The sequence below is a fragment of the Anomaloglossus baeobatrachus genome, chromosome 1, assembly GCF_048569485.1.
Source record: "Anomaloglossus baeobatrachus isolate aAnoBae1 chromosome 1, aAnoBae1.hap1, whole genome shotgun sequence".
Taxonomy (NCBI): domain Eukaryota; kingdom Metazoa; phylum Chordata; class Amphibia; order Anura; family Aromobatidae; genus Anomaloglossus; species Anomaloglossus baeobatrachus.
The window spans coordinates 753,255,738-753,268,893 of record NC_134353.1 but is presented as its reverse complement, the minus strand read 5'-3'; the positions used below and the strand labels follow the sequence as shown (position 1 = coordinate 753,268,893).

At 41.7% G+C, this 13,156-nt stretch overlaps 1 protein-coding gene across 2 annotated transcripts in view; it reads left to right on the top strand.

Annotated features, from left to right (window-relative positions):
* The window catches only part of HECTD4 (HECT domain E3 ubiquitin protein ligase 4), a 366,009-nt gene that overhangs the window by 278,632 nt on the left and 74,221 nt on the right, over positions 1–13,156 (top strand). For both annotated transcript variants that reach the window (XM_075323933.1, XM_075323925.1), the window contains exons 54-59: positions 4,888–5,024; positions 6,054–6,214; positions 10,680–10,861; positions 10,995–11,200; positions 11,328–11,458; positions 11,708–11,913. In XM_075323933.1, the coding sequence (XP_075180048.1) occupies positions 4,888–5,024; positions 6,054–6,214; positions 10,680–10,861; positions 10,995–11,200; positions 11,328–11,458; positions 11,708–11,913 (1,023 nt within the window). The remainder of the gene's footprint in view (positions 1–4,887; positions 5,025–6,053; positions 6,215–10,679; positions 10,862–10,994; positions 11,201–11,327; positions 11,459–11,707; positions 11,914–13,156) is intronic.

Genomic DNA, 13,156 nt, shown 5'->3' with positions numbered 1-13,156 from the left:
GAACCCACCTTATCTATTGTCTGGCCACTCTTGATGTATAGTGTCATCTTATATCAGTGCTGAGGGGATCTCACTGTTATCTTCCACACAGCGCTGTGCGGGTATTCTGATGGGCCGGCTTTGCATATTATTGCTTTAGGTACAGTTCCTGTTTAGGATACATCACTTGTATTATTATTTTGATGTTTATGCCTTCATTATTTGTTAAATACTTTGATATAATCTATCTCATTGGGTGTCTGGCCTTAACAATCATGAATAATGGTCATTTGCATGCAATATATTGTCTCTTTTTGTATAGAATTCACTGATAGAGTTATTTTATGTCTATTGGAACTATTCTCATCCACTACAATTGGAGTACTTTTGAGGTCACGTTATGTGTGTATTTTAAAGGTTTTTATACTATGTCTTTTGTCCTTTCTGATCCAATAAAACATATTGCATATTAAATTCTCGATTGTTTTGATGTGCGCCCACATTATGTGTGCTTTCCTCTCCCTTTTATCCATCTCTACCGTTCTATTTGAAATAAAATTAATATATTGGTCGTTTTACCTGTATGTGGGCTGCCTTTCTGGATGGTATAAAATATGGTTTATAGCAGTATACTGTGTGGGGCATCATGTTTACCCCACGTACCACCTTGAGACACATTGAATTGGCAATGCTTCCTGTTTTGTTCATTGGAATTAGGTAGCCTTTTACTGTTCTGAGATATTCCCCCTTAACTGAAACAAAAAGTGAACTACTGTTTGTATTTCTGTATGTGGGCTGTGTCTTTCTATGGTTCTAAACAAAATAGAATAAAATATTTTGCAAAATACGTTGCAGGGTACTTTATGATAACGTTTGTTTGCAACTTTATGTATATACTTTCTAAGATCTACCGATTACCAATTATTTTTTTGAGAAAGGTCCTTTCAGGTTCAGAGATACAGCATTTTCCTAAAATATGGTGATCCACAAGGGTTAATTGTATGTGTCTGTGATAGGTTGGCATTGATATTGAGAGCCAACGGTACTTAGTGCGCAAGCGCACTTGATACTGCATTTTCTGCATATGTGTCGTGGCAAATTCACTAAGTATGGACTAATCCTTATTATGCATTCTCTCCTGAAGTAAAACCCAGTTGGTATGTAAAATAACTTTATTCTATCTAAAAGTAATCCATCGCATTCCTGGTTTGTTGCGCGCCATATGTGGATATTTCTATAACGAATAAGTGCGAATTATGTGACAGGTCGGCATCCGTACTGAGAGCCAAAGATACTGAGCGCGTAAGCGCATTCGATACTGCACCCTATGTTTATGCGTCGCATGGATTAACTCCCATTGCGCATGCGCTCTGAAATAAACTCCGTTGGTATGAAAAATAACTTTGCCCGATCCAAAACTATTCGCTGCACTCCTGGACTGTTGTGCGCCATCTGTGGGACCTTATCCATTTAATAAATAGGTGTTTTTAATACTAGCAGAGTTGCGTCCCCGCGCATGCGCTGTGTACACAATGGGAGGTGTCAGGCCGAATCATGTGACTCGGCCAAAATGGCGGCCGCCATGCAAAGTGCTGTATTTTGTAATGCTACGTTCTCTGAAGCTGCACACTGGTGAGTAATTATCCAATTTTTAGTGTTTGATAGAAATAGGGCACATGTTTGACCACACACAGTCTGTCTTTTTTCCCCTGAGGAAGCCTCCTTTATGGGGGCGATACGCGTGGAGTGATCTTGCCAAAAACTTACCCCTCCTGGTACCCTGCTATAAATCTGCTTTACCCCCTTAGGATAGTGAGTATGGGACTATTTGGCATTTCCCTGAACCATGGTATGGGGTATGCCTCAGTTTTATTTTGCTAGCCTGCACTACTACAACATATAGGGTGTATGCATTTATCTGTTGTATTTTTGCACTTTATGGCTGCAGTACATACTTGCAGACTCTGAGTAGGGTAACGAACCTCTGACTTTTCTGGTGACATTTCGGTCCTATAGGGGCTGACACACATACACTTTCCATACAGGACAGTGCGTGTGGATTTAAATCTATTGTACCGGTCTATATGTTCTCAGTATTCAGGGGTCTGATCATCTCTGCCTGTGCTTATTGTTGCACTTTATATACATATTAAAACACGCAAGCCTTGATCAGGGTTGCATCTCCTGGCTCTGTCTGTGATATTTAAGTCCTTTAGAGGTTTTTCATCAATATTATTTACTATATTGAGGTTAATAAATCGGAACAGGCTTATTAGATCTCTGTTATCCTAAAAACGACAGTTCATAGCCCTTGAGGTACTGCTATTCCCTTTTTTTACCATCTAAGGCTCTGCCCAAGTCCATATACTATAAGTACATAACCTATACTGTGCGGTTTAAAGTGCATGCTGTGAAGCAGGTCACATCATTTATTTATGTAATTATTGTATGAGGGGTTTCTGGAATTTTTGTGATTCATCTTCACATTCATCACAAATGGTTTTTGGCTTGGGGTTACAAGTTTTTTAAATGTTTTTAATTGTTTCCATGTGCCTTTACTCCCAGTGAGGAGATTCATGTATTCTGTTTTTGTAATAAAGATTTACACTTTTATACGATTCATTCTTCTGGTGATCCCTCGATAGGTATACTCCTTTTCTCTTGAATTGTTGTGCTTTTCGTATACCTGGAGATCCCAAAGGGTGGTGCCCTTCCTCTCCATAGTCTATCCATTTGTATTCGTGTTGCAATAACAATCTCTTGATGTTACCACCACGAATCCATATCTAAACATTCTCTATGTTCCAAACAATAAAAGTGCGGTAGTCACTGGCATGTTTCAATTTGAAGTGATGGGGTATTGTTTTGAGCTTTTCTAAATTAGCGACGGACTTAGTTGCGATGATATAACGTACGTGTTCCCTAGTTCTAATTCTCAATTGACAGGTTGTCAGCCCAATGTAAATTAAATCACAACTACAAATCGCATAGTATATCATCTGCGCAGTGGTGCAGGTGATATACTGGCGAATCTCATGCTCCCCGGTACCCCCCAGATGACTTAAAGCTCTTAGCTCTACATATGTTGGTACATGCTATACACTGCCCACATGGGTAACAACCTCTAAGAGGGGTGTGTATGCCAAAAGGCCTAGTCATGGTGGCAACGTAATGGCTTTTGTCCAACAAATCTTTAAGATTTACTCCTTTGAAAGTCATCTGAGGGTAATCCAATAAGTATTTCATAAGAGTGGGCTCTGTCTGAAGCACCGGACAGTGTTTTTGCAATATCTTTTTCATAGTCTCCCATTTTGAATTTATATGTAGTGATAAATCTCACTTCATCAATTGTTTTCTCAGACCTATTGGATGGTTGGAGTAAAGATTCACACGTGGATTTTTTAGTTCTATTGCTGTTGCTATAACCACGCGACTGGAATCTTGACCTCAATTCCTCAGCCTGATGCTCAAATTTTTGCGTCGTGGAGCAGATTTGTTTCGTCCTCAGGAATTGCCCAACTGGGATGGCTCAGATGTTAGAATGGTGATGGTTAGACCCCGCATGCAACAGGAAATTAACCGCAGTGGACCTCCTGAACACGTTCGTCTGCAACTGTTGGTTTTGATCCACTTCAATCTTGATGTCCAGAAAGTCCAGCGTTTCCCTACTGCACACATGGGTCAGCTTGATGTTAAAATCATTTATGTTGAGTCGTCTCATGAACTGCTGGAGGTCATCCTCACTCTCCTGCCATATTAATAGTGTATCAATATATCTTACCCATAGGGGTATATGGTCCACAGCCTGTGCACCCTCGTCCCCCCACAAACCCCTTTCCTAGTAACCCAGGAATAGTTTTGCGAACGAAGGCGTACAGACCGCCCTCATTGCGGTCCCCCGTTTTTCCAGGTAGTACTGTTCCTTGAAGATGAAAAAATTATGGGTGAGGATAAACTCCAGCAGCTCAATGACGAACTCACATATTTGGCCATCCCAGTTACTAGTCCTGAGGAAGAAACGGACCGCCTCTATGCCCCGCCTGTGGTCAATACATGTACTGTATATAGTGACTCAATGTCTGCAGTGACTAGATACATGTCGCTTTCTAAGAGGATCCCATCAATTCTGGTTAAGATGTCCGTGGTATTCTAGAATACTGTATATATGAGCCCAGGTTGCTCTGTAGAATGTGAAAAAGACCCTTTATTATACTCACCTAGGGGGCGGTGCGATCTGATGGGTGTCACTGCTCTCGGTCTGGTGTGTCCTTCTTGTGCGATCTGCTTCTCAGCCACGTGTGCATGATGTGTCCTACGGCATCCACACAGAGGCCGCCATTACGCTCCTGCATAATTTTATCTGTCCAGCCAAGGGTAGATCAAAGTATTGGGGTGCGTATGTACTGGTGGTCTTTGACCTTTCCTCGCACCTGTGCATTACAGTGCTTTTCTCTGCCCTCAGCACAGCAGATCAAAGTGCACAGGAGCGCAATGCCTGACATTCAGTGGATGATGTAGGACACGTCCTCCGCACGGGGGTGGGAAGGACGATGGCGATTGTAAAAGATGGAGGAGGCACCGGACTGAGTGCAGCAACGCCAATTGGACCAGACATTTTACATATTACACAGCGGCCTGGGCTCTTATATACAGTATTCTGGAATGCTGTATATAAGAACTTACTGTGGTGGCCGCAGCTCATAAGGAAAACACTGGTGACAGGTTCCCCTTAAAATGTCAGAAAATGACCCCCATTGTACAACTCTTCTAATTACACATAAAAAAAAATGTTCTTGGTAACATTTCTGTGGTATTCAGATATAATAGTTTAGGCCGTTATTGATGGACGTTTTATCACGATCATTGCATCACATGAAATTTATAAACTTTTTATCTTTTTGTCCTTAGGTCTCACTGTGGTCATTAGATCTCCAGACAGTAACAACGTTGCCAGCACTGCCGTGGGAACTGCTCTGCCAAAATTTGCCATCAGGGGTATGCTCAAGACCTTCTCCCTGCATGGAGTGGTTCTGGATGTGGATTCGGTGAGATGATGTGTTGTACTGGTGTTGTATTAACCTGTCTGTGATTGAAGTGCTTGTGTATTTTAACCTTCACTTACAGGAAGGATTTCTTGATGTTTAATAGGCATGCAACTATGATTTTTACTAGTGTCCCATTCCCATGGGAAGTAAAATATCTTAAAATATCTGTTTGCTGAGATTCACTAAAGAGAATGCTGAACTTCTAATATTTCTAGCTTTAGAGCATGTAACAGCATGCTTCCAGCCATTTATTATTTACCTCCTTATATTCATATGATTTTATTAATTAAAGGGAATCTGTCACCAATTTTTTTTGTCATTTAATCTAAGAGTATCATAATGTAGAAACGGAGACCCTGATTCCAGCGATGTATCACATACAGGGATACTTTCAGTAGTTTGGATAAAATTGTTTTATCAGCAGGAGATTGTCATTAGAGGCACAGAAAACATGCTACCATGTTCTCATTTATATTCATTAGCTCTGTATAATCCCACCACTGATTAGCTTTTTGCCTACTCACAACGTACACAGAAAGCTGTCATCAGTGGTATGATCGGCGTTATCCAGAGCTTGTCATTCACAGAACTGGTAGATCGGCAGCAGATAAAACAATTCTGAAAATCTGTAGCAAGAATCCTATAAAGTGACACATCGCTGGAATCGGGTCTCTGCCCCTACATTATGCTGCTTTCAGATGGGGGAGCAATAACCTGGTGACACATTTTCTTTAAGAACATGCAATTCAGCTTTTGTTTGTATTTAGACCAATTATTTATGAATAATTGATATATTTTCTAAGCTTCAGCTTAAACATATTTTAGGTGCATTTATAACTTTTTAAAATTAAATCCGTAGTGGGATTTATAAAATTTAGGATGCATAAATATATTTTTAATTTAGAACTGTGGCAGGTACCCTAAAATATCTGTTAAGAGCCCATACACGCTTACATATGTATATACTTTTACTTTTCCTAGCAGTTGTTCTGTCTTCTAGCAGGATTTGTTATGTTTGTTCGCCTTTAGGTAAATGAATTGGTGCAAGTAGAGACTTATCTCCGCAGTGAAGGCGTCTTGGTCAGATACTGGTATCCTATAGATATGCTGGAACGTCCACCTGTGGGATACAGAAGAATGGCCACCAATGGTTTAGTGACTTTAGATAGCGCAAACATCCAAGTTCACAGGTAAGTGAGCAGTTATTAGCAGGACTGGAAGCATAGCAATGCTACATGGCAGAAACGTGATTCAAATTATTACTTTTTTTTTCATATTGTATGATGTGTTATTAAACTCTCTTGTGGCACTGGCGAGATCATCAGCGGGTGTCAGCTATATATCATATTGATACATGGCTTTAATGCATCCCTGCTTTCTCAATAGCTTTTTGTCCAGTGCACTATTTATGCAATGTTTTTTTGTCATTTTGCTATCTTGCGATTTTGTGTGCTCATGTCATTTGTAATATATGTTCCTGCATGCTATCTTGGGACACGCCTGTCTGTGAGGGTGACAAATAACTGTTTGTTCATATTACATGAACTATTAGCATGGATTCGTTATTAAAGGGAAGGTGTTGTCAAAAATTGTTTTTTTTCAATAACTGAACAAATATAAAGTTTTAATGTTTTGTTTAATATTATTTGTTTTTAATTTAGAAAAAAAAAAGTTTGATATTTTCTACTCTTAAACACTAGGGGGAGCAGCTGCTGAAATCCTACTGTAGAAACAGCTCACATTACAGCTGCAGTAAAAGTGGGTGTAATCTGCTCTCCTGTGTGTGATGTCACATATCCCCTCCCAATCTGAGTGTTTCCAACAGGGTAAGGGCCGATGAAGTTTAGGATCACCGTGCGGAGCCATTTTGTTGTTGGCCGCAAAGTGATTATATGTCTAAAGTGTCACTCAGGACAGCTGCGTAGTGCTTCACTGTATCCCCATGCCTTGCTGCTGGCCGTCTCCCTCCCTATGCCCCGCTGCTGGCCGTCTCCCTATGCCTCACTGTATCCCGCGCCCCCATTTACTGTGCTGCCGGCCAGGATCGGAGGTTCGAGGTGACATGCGGTGAGTAGGGGTGATCCGTAGTGCAGTGCCGCTCAGGTTACAGATCACCGCTTACAGCCGCATGCCCTCATCTCAGACCTGCAGCCTGTCTTGTCAGCGATCACAGTACGAGCAGCAGACGGAGGCCCGAGGTGAGCACAAGTGGGGAGGGGGGGTGAGCGGCAGTGGTGTAAGCGGCAGAGTGGGACGGGGGCCAAACGGCAGAGTGCGGGGGGGGGGGGGGGGGTTGAACGGCAGAGTGGGGAGCAGCACGCCAGGATCAGTTATGGTGCAATCACCATTGCCCGGCGTCAGTACTCACCACATCCATCCTGGCGGGTGACGTGGAAAGTGCTCCACAAAGATTGCGCTGATCTCCTCCCTCTGCTGTGATCTGGACAGCCGAGGGGGCGTGTCCATTTCACAGCAGATGCCTTCTCTATGTTATTAAATGGGGTCGGAATCTGGCCACTAAACTCTATGCCTTTGGGGCTGCCTTAAAGGAAGTGAGTAACTGTCATTACAAACACCAAATCCAAGATGGCAGCCCCCAGTGCTTTAGTAAAACTAGAATTAAATAAAAACTAAATAAACAGTGATTTTAATTTTGTATTAAAAATACTTTTTTCATAATCACTATTAATACAAAAATAAAAAGAACGCGACACCTTCCTTTTAAGAGTTTTTTTTCTGCTGATTTATTTTTTGTTACCATTTCTTCTATCAATTGGGATTTTGTTGAGCATTTTTGGTGTGTGGATTGTTATTTCACACTGGGCGCTATAGTACATGGAGGTAATTTTGTAGTACTTTATTATAAGTCCATATTATGGGATGCACTTCTTAGCCTAAGTATATGGCTTTTTAGATGTTTTTAATCTGTTGGTTAAAGTTACTTGGTCTTGCATATTTGTGCAATAAATTATATCCACTTTTTGGGTGATACTCTGGTTGGCACATTTCTGCCTTGTTGGTTATCCATGATTTCTTTGTGCCTCTGGAGATCACCATAGGGAAATAGTGCTCTCCGTTTTACTATATAATTACAGATCCCAATGCTTTGTTCCTGAGACATTTGGGAGGGAGAGATAATATTTTGTGAATGTTGAAAGGTCATAGGTTTAAGTTAGGGTCTATATGGAAACCCACAGTACTAATGATCCATAAAATATGGTGGTACAAACTATATGCCTATCTGGAATTACCCTTATTAGGCAGAATTTCATGAGCTTGATGTATTTTTAGGCTGGGATAGAAAAGGACTCGAAATATGTATATCAGTTGTATGATTGTGGTGGTTTTCGTTCCGTCAAACACCTCAGACAAGAATTTGGATTTCCACACTCTGACTTTGTTTCTGCGACTAAAGCGGGCTTTACACACTGCGATATCGGTCCCGATATCGCTAGTGTGGGTACCCGCCCCCATCTGTTGCGTGACACGGGCAAATCGCTGCCCGTGCTGCACAACATCGCCCAGACCCGTCACACATACCTGCCCGGCGACGTCGCTGTGACCGGCGAACCGCCTCCTTTCTAAGGGGGCGGTCCGTGCGGCGTCACAGCAACGTCACTGAGCGGCCGCCCAAGCGGAGGGGCGGAGCTGAGCGGGACGTAACATCCCGCCCACCTCCTTCCTTCCGCATAGCGGCCGGGAGGCAGGTAAGGAGAGCTTCCTCGTTCCTGCGGTGTCACACGGAGCGATGTGTGCTGCCGCAGGAACGAGGAACAACCTCGTTACGGCTGCAGTAACGATTTTTGAGAATGGACCCCCATGTCACCGATGAGCGATTTTGCACGTTTTTGCAACGATGCAAAATCGCTCATCGGTGTCACACGCAACGGCATCGCTAATGCGGCCGGATGTGCGTCACCAATTCCGTGACCCCAACAAGTTCGCATTAGCGATGTCGTAGCGTGTAAAGCCCCCTTAAGGCATTCTGCAAGAGCGCAAGAAAGTTTGCTTAATCTTAGTATACATCTCAGAAGTAATTGACCACATTGTGGGTGTCAGGGGAACTAGGGGTCTAATATAAAAAATGTATCCGTTATTGATTTTGGGGGACGCAATGGAGTCAAAAGAAAATGGGAAGCAGATGTGGCTTCTATCTCTCGAGAGGAATGGGAAGAAATATTGGAATCACCAGATAAAGGATCTACAAACATAACACAAAGGAGGTCCCAGCTCTTACGTACAGCTTACAGAACCACCAGAGAGCCATACCGGATGAGCTCGAGGAGTGGTGGTCAGGAACATGTCGATGTTCAATGTATCTCCTGTCCATGCCATAGTCTGGAAAAATTATGGAAGGGTATGAGATATCTAGTCAGTAAAATATTTGAAATACAGCTACAATTGGCACCTAATGTTTTTTATATGTGATTATTAATTAAAATACCATGATTATTTTAGAAAAGATGGTGTATATAATGAGAAATGGGTAAATTGTACTGGAGTCACTTCAGGTAATCTTTTGAGAAATGGATGGATGGGGATTATTAAGTGTATTGGATATTCAGAAAAACTAAATTACATAATTTTTAATATTAATAAGGTAACTATAATTAAGATTTTTCAAGGGTAAGGGGCATAAAAAAGGTTTGGGGAATTAAGTCTACAAACTTTCTAATAATCAAAAACAACATCTGAAACCCTTTAAGCACTACCCAGGTGGTCTCAAACACCCGGGGACTAGGATCAATACAAACACCAATATGGCTGTGAAAACCTCCCCTGCATGCATTAGAGCTATAGATGTGTGGAGCCATAGATATCACCAAGGTTTAAGAAAAATAGTATAAATTTTATTGAACATTAATCAAGACAGACAAATACAAAACAGGACAATATCAAGTGCATAGTGCAGGACTCAAAATAGTAGCTAAGGTGCCAAAATATTAGAGTACATACGGAGAGTGAGTTAACTAAACCAGATACGGTATATACACAGACATTATTAATCCAGCGGGGATAACATAGTTCCCATGAACAAAGAGCACAAGTGTAGAATTATCAAAGACACTCACCCATAACAACCAAGTGGACTACTGGCACCAGCAACCCCAGCAAGCTTTCTAATAATGATCTGTATATTCATAGGTAGTATTTTGTTTATTGCATTTTTATTGCATTTAAAAAACAGAAAAGTGACTAATTGTTAAATTATATTTGCAATGTATTATTTATGCAATAAAGTTTGATTGACTTAAAAATACATAAATACTACATGCATCTGTTACTTGTCCTCACCACGTCTAGGGCCGCCTCTCTACCACTGCTCCTATGATTGTGTACATGCTGCAGCGGTGACATCCCATCAAAAAGGCTGCTCCACTCACTGGACTCGGCAGCTCTTCTGATGTAGGCAGCTCATATGACATCACCATTGCAGCCCATGTACATTCACTGTAGCCGCCAGTGGAGATGCTGCTTCTGGTGACCTGATGAGAGGGTATGTCCGTTATAGAATACGGCTTGTCATAACCTAATAAATCGATATTGTTGAGCAGGCATTAGTGATTGCTCATGTTGTGTGCTTGCGTATTTTACACGATTGCTGATAACTGAGCAAGCGCACAATGAAATCTATGTTCTATTTCTTCAATTTAGGGAACTGCTAAGATGTGAATCTGCCCTTGCCAGGCTTTACTGCCGCGTTGCACTTCTCAATATTTTTGCACCAAAGTCTCCTCACACATTTACTCGCCTGTTTCATATTCCTGCCATTCGGGACATCACACTGGAGCATCTGCAGCTGCTGTCAAATCAACTTCTGACGCCTCCCCTTACTGGTAAATACATCCTTCATTGTTTCCATAGAGAATGGCATCTAAACACACAAGATTTTGGAAGTGGATGTTCTGTCCCCTTTTTTTTAAATCAATTTCTTTTTTGGGTTAATCACATTTGCTGTTCTCTTCATAGATGGCACCATCAGCTCCTCCTCTATCCTCATAGCACAGTCCTTACAACATTGCATCCATTCTCAGAATTGCTCAACCACAGACCTCTTTTACCAGGGCAATGCTCAGTCAATTAGAGAATGGCTTGGGGTGGCCATTACTAGAGCCCTACATCAAGGAGAGGACAGCCTTCTGGACCTAACCAAGCAGATCTGTTCATTCCTACAGGTCAGTGCGCTAAGTCTACTAATTCTTAGTAACACAGAACACTTACTCCGGAGTCATGGTGAGGTTTGGTGTTGCAGTATTTAACGCTTCGTTTTCTAGTTCTATCAGAGGGTTTTTTTCTTTTCAGAATGCTCCAGAGCAATTTCCATCAGAAGAATTCCCCGTCACTGAATCCAAAGTCAGTATGGATGTTAATTTTCCTGGAGCAGCATTTGTTGTGGTGTCGTGTAAAGAAAGCCAGTCTGGTTTCCGCAAAGAGTAAGTGATCTAAATAACCACGATACCCCTTTAAGGCAAGAACTGTACATTCAGAAGTAAAAATAACATTTCAAATTAAAGGGGACTTTCATTGACGCTGGATTTGCACAAATTAGTAATACAAACAATGTAAGAAAATTTGTAATTATCTTATTTGAGACTAGCGCCTTTTTATTTACTTAAGACATTAATTTTTATTTTGGCTGTTTTCACTGTAATAAATATATTGCATTTCTTTTTTTGTCCTAGCTCCTCTTTATATAAAGCTCCATGGGCTCGAGTTCTGCTCTATGGACTTGGTCATAAAGTGAAGAGAAATGGACAACTGAATTTAATCGAAACAGCGTGTTATCCACGTGATGCCTCCCCCAGCAATACAGGCCTCACACCACCGCCAACCACCAATCAATACCCAACGGCACTCATTCCTACAGACAAGATCCATGTCAAACTAGGTATATGGTCTGAGAGTTAAAGGCAGATGCAGGGATTAAAATAAATATAAAGTTACCTGTGAAACCCCCTTCCAACCCAGCACCAAAGCTACGGTGGTCTGTGCCAGTGACAGCTTGGTCTGTCCACTCTTTTAGCAGTCGCTTGCTGTACATGCTGGTATTATTGCTGAGGCAAGTGATTGGCTGCAGCAGTCACATTGATGTACAGCACTCAGGGAATGGAAACAAAGACTGGCAGAAACCATCTTAGCATTGGCACTGGAGTGGTAGGGAAAATTTAAAGATTTTTAAGTTTTCTAAGTTTTATAGAATTTCACTTTTACTTTAACTTCTTAAACACTTGGAAAACCCTTATAATGTTGTTCATGCTCACGCCAAATTATTTTTATCAAATCAATTAGTTATTGAAACTTTCTGTTAAATTCCAAAGTGTTCCTGTTTGTCAGTATTTTTCACCTAAAAATACCTGATGAAAAATGTATAACAACACATATGTATCAAAATAATTTGGTTTACTGAAATTACAAGCACAGAAACCATATTAAAATCCGCAGAGGAGGTAGGCCGATGTTCAAAGAATGATGAAATTATACCAATGATATGTGAAAAGTGAGTAGAGTTAAGCAATCTATATGATGATAATGGCTCAGGCTCAGTGGATGTTATGTAAAAGGGAACCTGTCACCATATTTGGCTATTATAAACTGCAGCCACCACCAATTGGCTCTTATATACAACATTGTAGAATACTGTATATAAGAGCCCAGACTGCTCTGTAGAACGCAAAAAACACCTTTATTATACTCACCTAAGGGGCGGTCCAGTCCGATGGGTGTTGCTGCTCTCCAGTCCGGATCCTCCTCTGTGTGGCGATTGCCGTCCTCCTTCTGCCAGCCCAGTGTGGATGACGTGTCCTACGTTATCCACACAGGCCTGTATTGCACTCCTGCTCAGGCGCACTTTGATCTGCCCTGCTTAGGGTAGATCAAAGTATTGTAGTGCGCATGTGCGGGCAGTCTTTAACCTTTCCTCGTGCCTGCACATTACAGTACTTTGGTCCACTCTGAGCAGGGCAGATGAAAGTGCGCCTGCGCAGGAGCGCAATGCCACCCTGTGTGCATGACGTAGGACACGTTATCCACACTTGGCTGGGTAGAAGTAGGACGGTGATCGCAGCAGAGAGGAGGCGCTGGACCGGAAAGCAGCGACACCCATCGGACCGGACCGCCCCCCATGGTGAGTA